General features: G+C 44.5%; 2 protein-coding genes across 52 annotated transcripts in view; both read left to right on the top strand.

The window, feature by feature from the left end:
* The window catches only part of UBAP2L (ubiquitin associated protein 2 like), a 48299-nt gene extending 45542 nt beyond the window's left edge, over window positions 1–2757 (top strand). For 24 of the 50 annotated variants that reach the window (XR_014844159.1, XR_014844152.1, XR_014844157.1 and 21 more), the window contains 2 exons: window positions 604–801; window positions 2112–2757. Coding sequence is in view for 36 of the 50 variants with exons in the window: in XM_021089780.2 (XP_020945439.1) it covers window positions 604–801; window positions 2112–2207 (294 nt within the window). In the remaining 14 variants the exon portion in view is untranslated. Of the gene's footprint in view, window positions 1–603; window positions 802–1215; window positions 1267–2111 lie in introns of all 50 variants that reach the window. The other 26 variants (XR_014844154.1, XR_014844147.1, XM_085022903.1 and 23 more) reach the window with 2 other exon arrangements.
* Window positions 2758–3958: 1201 nt separating this feature from the next.
* HAX1 (HCLS1 associated protein X-1) lies at window positions 3959–6591 on the top strand. 2 transcript variants are annotated; one of them, XM_003481441.5, is made up of 7 exons: window positions 3959–4099; window positions 4609–4862; window positions 5040–5227; window positions 5689–5740; window positions 5869–5975; window positions 6092–6182; window positions 6331–6591. In XM_003481441.5, the coding sequence occupies exons 1-7, from the start codon at window positions 4047–4049 to the stop codon at window positions 6414–6416; spliced, it is 831 nt and encodes a 276-aa protein (XP_003481489.2). In that variant the 5' UTR covers window positions 3959–4046; the 3' UTR covers window positions 6417–6591. The 2 variants fall into 2 exon arrangements, with proteins under 2 accessions (XP_003481489.2, XP_020945452.2); XM_021089793.2 differs by having other exon boundaries at window positions 5016–5227.
* The last annotated feature ends 6421 nt before the right edge of the window (window positions 6592–13012 follow it).

Genomic DNA, 13012 nt, shown 5'->3' with positions numbered 1-13012 from the left:
TCTTTCTAAGTATATCTATAACAGAGTGGGAAAGATATAACCCAGTAACTAAAGTAAGGCATCTGAGTTGTCCACAGGTTCGTATTGTGTTGCTTTTTTCCCCCACCACCATAAATAATTAAAAATTTGATATAAAGTATTATGAGTTACGGTGGAATGCTTCATGACTGAGACCATTAACACTCAAAATGCCTCCATGTGTATTCATTTCTTCTGAAATATCCAAGGAGTTCTAATTTTTACCCAACTCCGGGGTGTCCTGATTTGTGCTAGGGGTAGTCAACAGATTTCTCCATGTTCATGAATGATGTTGGGTTTTACCGAGTGCTTTCACACTGTCCTCTCATTTGGTCCTTACAGCTGAGAGGTCAGTAGCATCCCTGATTTATGTACAAGAAAACCGAGGCTGAGAGATGAGTAGTTTTCTCTGGATGATACAGCCAATTAAAGGGGAGGGCTGAGGCTCAGTATCTGACTTCCTGTGTGTTGGTTCCTTCTCTGACACCATGCTGCTTTCAGAGGGTGGGGGATCTTGGGATCAGAAGTTCCTAGGATTTGTTTGCTGATCCTTTTTACTATCTCTCAACCCATTCTCCTGGATAGCAGTCCTTTGAGAAACAAGGTTTTCATTCCGGTACTCCTGCTGCCTCGTTCAACCTGCCTTCAGCCCTAGGAAGTGGGGGGCCCATCAATCCGGCCACAGCTGCTGCCTACCCACCTGCCCCCTTTATGCACATTCTGACCCCCCATCAGCAGCCGCACTCCCAGATCCTTCACCATCACCTGCAGCAGGATGGCCAGGTAATAGCCCTTCCCCCTCTCTCCTTTCCCTTCCTCTTCCTTCCTATCCCTTGAGACTGCCTCCCCTTTCCTTTTCTTACCCTTCCTCACCACCACCTCACCCAATCCTCCCCAGCGCCAGCCATGGGCACACAGCACATACAAGACACAAGCGTACATAACACGAGTGGCCGGCAAAGGAGATGTCAGAGAAGGGGCCAGATTGAAACCTTTTTTGCCCAGTCCGTTGGTGCCTTTCTCCTCCACCTCCTCCCATAGCACAGTTGTCCTCCTCCCATCTACCTGGCTCACACCTCCCCTCTTACCTCTCCCAGCCTTCCCCCTTCCCTGACATTATAGCTTTCCCTTCTAATGGTGGAGTTCTATTGTCAAAGTTTGTCCCTTTATTTTCCATATATCCTGGTTCTGCCTCAGCTACCATATTTGCAGATGATTCTCTGTTGCCAGCGCCAGCAGGAGGAGCAGGTAATGAAACTGAATGATGATATGCTTGAACCCACTCCTTTTCAGTCCCCATTTCACCTCCACAGTTCAGGGAACTTGAAGAGAAAAGATTTCATGGTCACAAATCGGGACACACAAACACAAACACCTTGCTGAGCTCTCTGGCCTCCCGTTCCTCTCTTGTCCTCCCCTCCTCAGTGCCTTCTATTTCTTTCTACCCTTCCCTGACTCTTGAAACACTTGGTTACTGGAATGGAAAGGATTCTTGGGGCAGCATCTGGAGCCTGGGGCCTCAGACTGTGACTTTTGCCTTATCTGAAATGGGCTCTCGATGTGATGTGGGGGTGGGGGTGGGGAGCCATGGGGTGATGCAAGTGACCTCTCCTCCTCTTGTCATGGGGGCTGTGGAGATGGAGTAAGGGCTTCCTTGCTCCCAAAGCTAGCTCTCCAAATTGAAAAGATCAATGAAAGCGAAATTGCCTTGTGATCACTCATCTCCAAGAGGCCATAATTCTCTCTAGAGAGTAGCCTTTCTTTGGAGCAGGGGAGGATGGATTTGGGGGCGTGGGGAGAAGGTGGAATTGAAAATGAGTAGAACGGATTCACTATCTTGTCTCTAAAAGTATCCTGCCCTCTTTTCATCTTTCCCTTATTTGAAGTTTGAAAGTGCTTTTTTATTTGCCAGAGGTGCTCTAGCTGCTGTATAAATCAAATTTCCTATGGTTGCAAAAGGATAAGCTTCAGAGTAGCTCTAAGCAAGGGGAATGGGAGAGTAAAACAATTTCCAAATCTCCACCTGAAGATGTCACAAATTTGTCCCACTAACTAGACTTTTCCTCCCCATTCATCCTCCCATTCCCCTGCAGACGGGCAGCGGGCAACGTAGCCAGACCAGCTCCATCCCGCAGAAGCCCCAGACCAACAAGTCTGCCTACAACAGCTACAGCTGGGGGGCCAACTGAGGCCCTGACCCTCTTCTCCCGGTCCCATCTTCTGAGAGGGCTTCTCAGCCTGGCAACTATGGAAACAGCATCAAAGAGAGAAAGGAATGTGGGGGGGTTCCGCTGCCCCCCACACCCAGCGGCCCACCCCATGCCTCAGCTTCATGTCTGTCCCATTCCCATACCATCCCCACTCTGTTGTATGTATTATAGGATTTGTATTTTCTTCTTTTTTTTTTTTTTCCTTTCCTCTCCTCCTCCCCTCTTGCATTCAAGATTATGAAACTTTGCTGTGGGCCCTGCCCTTCCTTCTCCTCCTCCTGTTCACCCTGGTGGTGTGGGTGAGGTGGGGAGGGGGGACCCCCAAATATATATCAGCCCAACAGCCCTAAGTCTCCTCCTTTATTATTAGGAAACAAAACAACAACAACAAAAAATGGTGTCATGAACATGAACAGCATTGTCAGATGAATTAGTTGAAGTGTTTTTTTTTTTTTTTTTTTTGTACTGTGTCTTCAAATTTAATGGATTAATGTGTCTTGTATATATAAAAAGAAAACCTCTACCTTCAGCCTCTGCCCATTCTTGCTCCGTCTAGGATATCCTCAGTCTCGTCGATGACCAGCTTGGTGAATAAGTATTACTGTACCAACTGGGCCTTCTCTAGCAGGCCCCGAAGGCAGTGGAATAAAATGAAATCTTCGCCCTTTAAGAACTCCGACCTTAATGTGCTAGTATCTTGCCCCTGAGGGGGTTCCCTTCCGTTCTCCCCTAAGAATTTCACGGCGTGGCCTGGAAAGAATCACTGCAAATCTTCATTTTCTCCAGATCTACAGCAGATTTTAGGCGGTGAAGGGAGTGGGATGGATAGCAGATACTGGGTGGAACGGAAGAGGATTAAATGAAAACTGAAAGAAATGGCTTTGCAGAATCAGTTTAATTAAGATGGGTCCAGGCAAATGAACTGGAAAGAAATGAGGGCAACATGCACTGTTGTTGGCTAGCAAATCTGAAGCAGTAGTTCTTGACGCTTGAGTGCTTTCATTTCACATAACTAATACCCAGCCCCTGAAAAGAAGTCTAGAGTCAGGCCAGGGTTAGGATGGGGGTGGGGTACAGGGAGGCAGAGGCTTTGAAAGTCAAATGATAGGAAAAAGATACTAAAAGCCCCCAATTTTTCCCTCCCAAGAGTTCCCTTGCTCTCTTATGAAGTCTTTAACCTGCTGGTTGCAGAGCTTGCCTGGAAGAATTAGAGGAATTCTTAACAGCTGGAGAGAGAAGTCCTTGCGTTCCCTGAGTCTTTTTCTTTTACTCAACTCTGGGGAAGTCACTACATTAGAAGGAGCTTGATGCAACGTTTTGTCCATCCCTCTGGTATCAGACTTAATTGGCTCAGTCAGGAAACAAAACCGAGGCGGGTCCAGGAGGAGTCCATGGGTGTAGTGAGCCGGCGGTGAGGGAGGGCCTTGGTCCAGTTCATTTGTGCGGATGGGCTGCCCTCTGGCGGCTGCCTCCGGTGCTATCCGGCGGCGTGAAACCCTTGAGACACCCTGTCGGACCGACCGCATTGGTCGGCAGAAGGAATTGGCTTAGGAGTCAGGTGACTGTTGGAAAACGAAAATTAAGTACACCCACTCCCTTCACAGGGAACAGGTGGGGTAAAAGAAAAAACCTTTCGAATTCGATAGGCCTGCCCCGCCCTCAACCACGCCCCGCTTACGGTCGTTTTACGACAGTGTCCGACCGATCGCAGGCTTGCTTTCAGGCAGCGTGGTCTGACGCTTCGCTCAATTTCCGACAGCGTAGCTTTGGTTTTTCCCCCCGGCTTTGGGGTTCGAAGGTTCGAGTCCCACGACGGGAATGAGCCTCTTTGATCTCTTTCGGGGATTTTTCGGCTTTTCTAGACCTCGGAGGTGAGAATGGGTCCGGGTCAGATAAGGGAGGGGGATCCGCTGAGGGAAGCTTGACCCCTGACACACTGTTTTTGGAAAAACATCCTTTTCCCCACTCATGCAACTCCTGCGGAGAGGGCAGAAGTCACAACATTGAGCACACACCCCGCGGCAGTAACCAAGGCAGTCGTTAAGAGGAGAAACAGGCGCTTAAACGTTTCTCCGTTCTGGGGTGATGCAGCAGGGGCCCAAGTGTGGGGAAGACAATGCAGCTCTGGGGAAGGGGTCAGTGAGCGAGCGGGACCTTGGGAGAGAGGGGAGGGGTTGGGGAACGCTGAAGAAAAGCTGAGGGGAAATGTTTGGGGGAGCCGCGAGGCGAGGACTGGCTTTGATAAAAACAAAACAGACACGATGGCCAGTTCTCTAACGCTCGCTTCAGCTTTCCAGTTTCCTACTCTTGTCCACCATTAGCTGGTTTTATAGATTAAGTAGTGCCGAAATCTTGGTGGCCAATCTGCATCCATCCCCAGCCACAGAGATCCCTTTTTTGGAGGGATGACTCGCGACGAAGATGAAGATGATGAAGAGGAAGAAGCCAGATGGAGCCAGGGGAGCTCGAGGTTTGAAGGTCCCCAGCCTCCCGAGGAATTTGGCTTTGGCTTCAGCTTCAGCCCAGGAGGAGGAATGCGTTTCCACGATAATTTTGGCTTCGATGACTTAGTACGGGATTTCAATAGTATCTTCAGCGAGATGGGGGCCTGGACCTTGCCTTCCCGTCCTCCTGGTGTGTGGATGTCCCTGGGGGAGAACCTGTGGTTTCTGATGGGTCGGTGGGTGAAAAAAAGGAGCCTACAGAGAGTAGTTGGGGGGTGGGAAGAGAGAAAATGGATGATTTCAAGATTTAAAAGAGCCCAAGATCTTTCCCTCCCACCTCCAGCATCCACCTGCCACCTTTCTGCAGAACTTCCAGGTCCTGAGATAGAGACACCTGGTGAGAGACGGCAGGAAGGACAGACACTTCGGGACTCAATGCTTAAGTATCCAGATAGTCACCAGCCCAGGATCTTTGGTGGGGGCCTGGAGAGTGATGCAAAAACTGAATCCCCCAAACCAGTACCAGACTGGGATTCCCAGAGACCTTTTCATAGGGTGAGTACATCTGGGCCTGCAGTGAGAGCCTGTGGAACAAAACTGCAAAGACTGGAATCCTTACTGGAATCTGACAGATTTGGGTTGGAATCCTAGACTCTCCACATAAGAGTATTTATCTGTTTTCTATATTAAGCTTTTTGTAGGATTTTCTTGGGGGGGGTGAGGGGAATGGAAGTTCTTTTTGTTTAAAAATATATATATTGGTTGAAATGATTCTTGGACAAGGCAGAATTATAGAGGTAGGCTAAAGTATCAGTACAGGGATGGTTTTTGGTAAAGAGTTACATAGAACAGCTAGGAAGGAGGGAGGGGCGAGTAAATTAAACTATTCTGATTGGGATTATTTCTCCTGAGCACAATAGTTTTGGAACTTGGCAAAACTTTGGGTTCTGTTACCCACCCCCGCCCCGCAAGTTTCAGATTTATGGTGCCATTTGACCTACTTTGGCTTCTTCTAGTTTGATGATATGTGGCCTGTGACCCCCAGTTCTAGAGCCAGAGAGGATAATGGTGAGTCTGGAGGGAGAGGACATTTACCAGCCCTTTGTTCCCCCTCCCTGAAATTTCTTCCTGCCACACTTGTCCTCTTTCCCTTGGACTCTTTTTATTTTTTCCTGTTTCCTCTCTTGTCCTTCTAGATCTTGATTCCCAGGTTTCCCAGGAGGGCCTTGGCCCAGTTCTGCAACCCCAGCCCAAATCCTATTTCAAGAGCATCTCTGTGACCAAGATCACTAAGCCAGATGGGGTGAGTTGGGAGAGAGGAGTAAAGGGAACTGTGGTCAAGAATATTCTGGAAATGGGGATCTATGTAAAGAAACCAGTGAACTCAGTTTTAGTGATGTACGGGACATGTCCTTGTAGACAGTAGAGGAGCGCCGGACTGTGGTGGACAGTGAGGGCCGGAAAGAGACCACAGTAACCCATCAAGAGGCAGGTGACAGTCCTAGAGATGGTAAGTGAAGAGTATGAATCAAAGGGGTCCATCTCTTAATTCTTTGGGAAAGGGAAACCCTTACTGTCCTATGCTTTAATATTATTCCTATCTTATGCGGCTGCCCAGTCTCTTTCACTTAGCCTATGTGTGTCACTTTTTTCCTTAGGTCCAGAATCAGCAACACCTCCATCCCTGGATGATGCCTTTTCCATCCTGGATTTGTTCCTAGGACGTTGGTTCCGGCCCCGGTAGCCTTGTGAACCCTCAGAGGCCTTTAGGTTCTTTCTCTCTCCCACCCTTTGCCTGCTGTCAGTGGGCTTAGTTCTTCTCCTGCCACCTCAGGGCCTTGTGTGTGTGGAACAGTGAATTGGGGGTATGTTAGTATGTCACTCACCCTAATGACCAATAAAACCTTTATTTATGCTAATCCCTTGGCACTGGTTTTGTCAAGGTTCTTCTACTTTCTTATACTGTCCAGTACTTCTGAAACTTAACTTGGCCCTCAAGAACTTACTTGTTAATTTTTTGTTCCACTTCCAAAACCTGATTTTGATAAGTAAGGGTCAAGTATTAGTAAAACACTATTTTCCTTATGAAGATAACTAGTGATAATTCCGGGAAAATTGCTCCATGAGGATGGATCAGATTGAAAAAACGGAAGTGTATGTGTGGAAGTATAGGTGAATAACTACTTCTGTAGGTGTGGGATTTCTATGATTGGATAGTTCATGAGATAATTCAAGGAAGTTGAACAAGTAATATTTTCCTGTACTGGCTGTTTTAATTTTTTTTGTATATGTTAGTAAAAATACAGCTAGTAAATATTGGTCTCTTCAACAAGTGGTGGTGGGAAAGCTGGACAGCCACACATAAAACAATGAGATTAGAACATTCCGGGAGTTCCCGTTGAGGTGCAGTGGTTAACGAATCTGACTAGGAACCATGAGGTTGCAGGTTCGATCCCTGCCCTTGCTCAGTGGGTTAAGGATCCAGGCGTTGCCGTGAGCTGTGGTATAGGTTGCAGCTGTGGCTCTGGCGTAGGCCGGCGGTTCCAGCCCCAATTAGACCCCTAGCCTGGGAACCTCCATATGCCACAGAGTGGCCCTAGAAAAGGCAAAAAGACAAAAAAAAAAGAACATTCGCTCACACCAGAAAAATTAAAAACAAAAAACTCAAGGCCTAAATGTAAGTCATGAAACCATAAAACTTCCCAAAAAGAACATAGACAAAATACTCTTTGACATAAATCATAGCAAACTCAGACTTGGATCAGACTCCCAAGGCAAAATAAATAAATAAATAAAAGCTAAAATAAATGAGACCTAGTTAAACCTAAAACATTTTGCACAGCAAAAGAAACCATTAAGAAAGTGAAAAGACAGCCTGTGGGATGGGAGAAAATATTTGCAGATGATGCACCTGACAAGGGTTCTTAATGTCCCAATATATATGAACAGCTCATACAACTGAATATTTAAAAAAAAAAACAAGGAGTTCCTGTGTGGCTCAGTGGTTAACGAATCTGACTAGTATCCATGAGGACGCAGGTTCAATCCCTGGACTCAGTGGGTTAAGGATCTGGCGTTGCTGTGAGCTGTGGTGTAGGTTGAAGACTCAGCTCGGATCCTGTGTTGCAGTGGCTGGCAGCTACAATTCTGATTCGGCCCCTAGACTGGGAACCTCCACAGGCCTCAGATGCAGCCCTAAAAAGACAAAACAAACAAACAAAAAATGGGCAGAAAGGGGTTCCCTCATGGCTCAGTGGGTTAAGGACTCAGTGTTGTTACTGCTGTGGCTCTGGTTACAGCTGTAGCGTGGCTTTTGATCTCTGGCTGTGTGCTTGACCAGAAAAAAAAGTCTTGAACAGACATTTTTCTAAGGAAGACACAGCTAACAAGCCCATGAAAAGCTGTTCATCATTGCTAATAGAAAAATGCAAGTCAAAATCACAGTGAGGGGAGTTCCTGCCTCAGCTTAGTGGAAACAAATCCGACTAGTATCCATGAGGGTACGGGATCAATCCCTGGCCTTGCTCACTGGGTCAGGGATCCAGTATTGCTGTGAGCTGTGGTGTAAGTTGCAGCCACGGCTCAGATCTGGTGTGGTGTGGCTGTGTTGTAGGCCAACAGCTATAGCTCCAATTTGACTTCTAGCCTGGGAACTTCCATGTGCCTAGGGTATGGCCCTAAAAAGAAAACAAAAAACAAAAAACAAACAAAAAAAAAAACCTACCATATGATCCAGCACTTCCACTCCACTCCTGGTATATATAGCTGGAAAAAACTGAAAAATACTAATTTGGAAGGATAACATGATGTACCCCAGTGTTCCTAGCAGCACTATTTACAATAGCTAAGAAATGGAAGCAACCCAAAAGTCCATCAACAGATTGGATTAAGAAGTGACTGTGGAAGTTCCTGTGATGCAGCAGAAGCAAATCTGACTAGGAACCATGAGGTTGCAGGTTCGATCCCTGGCCTCACTCAGTAGGTTAAGGATCTGGCGCTGTCGTGAGCTGTGGTGTAGGTTGTAGGTGTGGCTCGGATCTGATGTTGCTGTGGCTGTGGCTGTGGCTGTGGCTGTGACTGGCTCCGATTCGATCCTTAGCCTGGAAACCTCCATTTGCGGCTGGTGCAGCCCTTAAAAAAAAAAAAAAAAAAAAAAAGTGAGATACTCCATTTTCGCTAACATGAAGAGACCTAGAGAATGTTTAGTGAAATGAGTCAGAGGGAGACAAATTCTTATATCATGTTGGAGTCTAAAAAAACAACACAAATGTGTAGATAAAACAGAAACAGACTCAAGGACATAGAAAACAAATTTGTGGTTACCAAAGGGGAGAGGGGATGTGAAGAGGGACAAATTAGGGATATGAGATTTACAGATACATACTACTATGTGTAAAATAGATAAGCAACAGAGATTTTTACTGTATAGCACAAGAAATCATACCCATTATCTTGTAATAACCTATAGTGGAATATAATTTGCAAGAAATAGTCACTATGCTATATACCAAAAATGAACATGGTATTGTAAGTCAACTATGCTGATTTTAAAATTATTGCATCTTTCTCTCATTGAAGTTTTACCATTATGGTTTAGAGTGGCAGATCTTACAAGTTTATTTATCTCTTTTCCCTCAGAGATAAATGACAATAAAGAGATTTTTCTAAAAGCATATCGCAAGAACATATATCTCGGAGTTCCCGTCGTGGCACAGTGGTTAACGAATCTGACTACAAGCCATGAGGTTGTGCGTTTGATTCCCCGGCCTTGCTCAGTGGGTTAAGGATCCGGCATTGCCGTGAGTTGTGGTGTAGGTTGCAGACGCGGCTTGGATCCCGAGTTGCTGTGGCTGTGGCGTAAGCCAGCGGCTTCAGCTCCTATTGGACTCCTAGCCTGGGAACCTCCATATGCCATGGGAGCAGCCCTAGAAAAGGCAAAAAGACAAAAAAAAAAAAAAAAAAACCGTATGGTACTGGCACAAAAACAGACATATAAATCAATGGAATAGGGTGGAAAGCCCAGAAATAAACCCATGCACTTATGGTGAATTGATGACAAAATAGGCAGAATATGCAGTGGAGAAAAGACAGTCTCTTCAATGAGTGTTACTGGGAAAATTGGCTAGCTACATGTAAAAAAATGAAATTAGAACATTTTCTAATGCCACATACAAAATTAAACTCAAAATGGATTATAGACCTAAAGGTAAGAACAGATACTATAAAACTCCTAGAGGGAAACCTAGACAGAACACTCTTTAACATAAATTGCAATTTTTTTTGATTCATCTCCTAGAGTAATGAAAATAGAAACAAAAAGAAACTAATGGGACCTAATTAAACTTTAAAGCTTTAGCACAGCAAAGGAAACCATAAACAAGATGAGAAGACAATATATGGATTGGGAGAAAATATTTGTAAACTATGCTACTGACAGAGGATTAACATCTAAAATATGCAAACAGCCCATATGGCTTTGTGTGTGTGTGTGTATAAGTGTCTTCTTTATTTTTTTAATTACTCAATGAATTTATTACATTTATAGTTGTACAATGATCATCACAATCCAATTTTATAGGATTTCCATCCCACAACCCCAGCGCATCCCCCCACCCCCCGAACTGTCTCCTTTGGAAACCATAAGTTTTTCAAAGTCTGTAAGTCAGTATCTGTTCTGCAAAGAAGTTCATTCTGTCCTTTTTTCAGATTCCACATGTCAGTGAAAGCATTTGATGTTGGTGTCTCATTGACTGACTTCACTTAGCATGATAATTTCTAGGTCCATCCATGTTGCTAAAAATGCCTGTATTTTGTTCCTTTTAATGGCTGAGTAATATTCCATCATGTATATGTACCACATCTTCTTGATCCCGTCCTCTGTCAATGGACATTTAGCTTGTTTCCATGTCTTGGCTATTGAAAACAGTGTTGCAATGAACATCAGAGTACGTATGTCTTTTTGAGTCGTGGTTTTCTCTGGATAGATGCCCAGGAGTGGATCAAATGGTAGTTCTATTTTGAGTTTTCTGAGGACTCTCCATACTGTTTTCCACAGTGGTTGCACCAGTTTACAATCCCACCAACAGTGTACTAGGGTTCCTTTTTCTCCACACCCTCTCCAGCACTTATTGTTTGTAGACTTTTGGATGATGGCCATTCTGGCTGGTGTAAGGTGGTACCTCATAGTGGTTTTGTTTTTGTTGGTTGTCTTTTTGTCTTTTGGGGGCAGCACCCATAGCATATGGAGGTTCCCAGGCTGGGGGTCTAATCAGAACCGTAGCCACCGGCCTATGTCACAGCAATGTGGGATCTGAGCCACGTCTGTGACCTACACCACAGCTCAAGGCAACGCCAGATCCTTAACCCACTGAGCAAGCAGAGATTGAACCCACAACCTCATGGTTCCTAGTTGGATTCACTTCCACTGTGCCATGACAGGAACTCCACTCATAGTGGTTTTGATTTGCGTCTCTCTAATAGTGAGTGATGTTGAACATCTTTTCATGTGTTTCTCAGCCATCTGTATGTCTTCTTTGGAGAACTGTCTGTTTAGATCTTCTGCCCATTTTTTGATAGGCTTGTTTGTTTTTTTGGTATTGAACTGTAGGAGGTGTTTATAAATTTTGGAGATTAATCCTGTCAGTTGATTCTTTTGCAAAGATTTTCTCCCATTCTGTGTGTTGTCTTTTCATTTTGTTTAGGGTTTCCTTTGCTGTGCATAAACTTTTAAATTTAATTATGTCCCATTTGTTTATTTTTGTTTTTACTGTCATTATTCTAAGAGGTGGATCTGAGAAGATGTTGCTGTCATTTATGTTGGAGAGTGTTTGGCCTATGTTTTCCTCTAGGAGTTTTATAGTGTCTGGTCTTATATCTAGGTCTTTAATCCATTTGGAGTTTATTTTTGTGTATGGTGTTAGGGAGTGTTCTAATTTCATTCTTTTCCATGTGGCTCTCCAGTTTTCCCAGCACCACTTATTGAACAGGCTGTCTTTTCTCCATTGTGTATTCTTGCATCCTGTCATAGATTAGTTGGCCGTAGGTGTGTGGGTTTAATTCTAGGCTTTCTATCCTGTTCCACTGATCTATATTTCTGTCTTTGTGCCAGTACCATGCAGTTTTGATAATTGTTGCTTTGTAGTATAGTCTGAAGTCCGGGATCCTGATTCCTCCAGCTCTGTTTTTCTCTTTCAGGATGTCTTTGGCTATTCTGGGTCTTTCGTTCTTCCAAACAAACCTTAAAATATTTTGTTGGAGATCTGTGAAAAATGTCCTTGGTAATTTGAAAGGGATTGCATTGAATCTGTAGATTGCCTTGGGTAGTATAGTCATTTTGATAATATTAACTCTTCCAATCCAAGAGCAGGGTATGTCTTTCCATCTATTTGTGTCATCTTTGATTTCTTTCATCAGTGTCTTATAGTTTTCAGAGTACAAGTCTTTTGTCTCTTTAGGTAGGTTTACTCCTAGGTATTTTATTCTTTTGGACGTGATGGTAAACGGGATTGCTTCCCTAATTTCTCCTTCTGATCTTTCATTGTTAGTATATAGAAATACCGTCAATTTTTGAGTATTAATTTTGTATCCTGCGATTTTGCCAAATTCATTGATGAGCACTAACAGTTTTCTGGTAGAGTCTTTAGGATTCTCTAGGTATAGTATCATGTCATCTGCAAACAGTGATAGTTTTACTTATGCCTTTCCAATTTGGATTCCTTTTATTTCTTTTACTTCTCTGATTGCTGTGGCTAGGACTTCCAAAATTATGTTGAATAGTAGTGGCAAGAGCAGACATCCTTGTCTTGTTCCTGATCTCAGTGGGAACCATATGGCTTAATATCCAAAAATAAATAACCCAATCAAAAAATGGACACAGAGTTCCCTTCATTGCTCAGCAGTTAATGGACCCAATTAGGACTCAGGTTTGATCCCTGGCCTTGCTCAGTGGGTTAAGGATCCAGTGTTGCTGTGAGCTGTGGTGTAGGTCGCAGAAGTGGCTTGGATCCTGTGGCTGTGGTGTAAGCTGGCAGCTGTAACTCTGATTGGACCCGTAGCCTGGGAACCTCCATATGCCATGGGTGTGGCTCTAAAAAAAGAAAAAAAAAAAAAAGTCAGGTTCCTCTTGTGGCTCAGTGGGTTAAAAACACAATGAGTATTCATGAGGATGTGGGTTTGATCCCTGGCCTCACTCAGTGGGTTAAGGATCTTGTGTTGATGCAAGCCATGGCATAGGTTGCAGATGTGACTCGGATCCTATGTTGCTCTGGCTGTGGCCAGGAATTGCAGCAATGCCTCGGAAATTCCATGTGCCACAATTGTGGCCCTAAAAAGAAAAGAAAT

Source organism: Sus scrofa, chromosome 4 (assembly GCF_054392235.1).
Source record: "Sus scrofa isolate SSC_HxYL_T2T_F1_AM1 chromosome 4, Sscrofa_HxYL_maternal_Yorkshire_Landrace_v2.0, whole genome shotgun sequence".
Taxonomy (NCBI): Eukaryota; Metazoa; Chordata; class Mammalia; order Artiodactyla; family Suidae; genus Sus; species Sus scrofa.
This window is presented reverse-complemented; position numbering and strand designations above follow the sequence as displayed.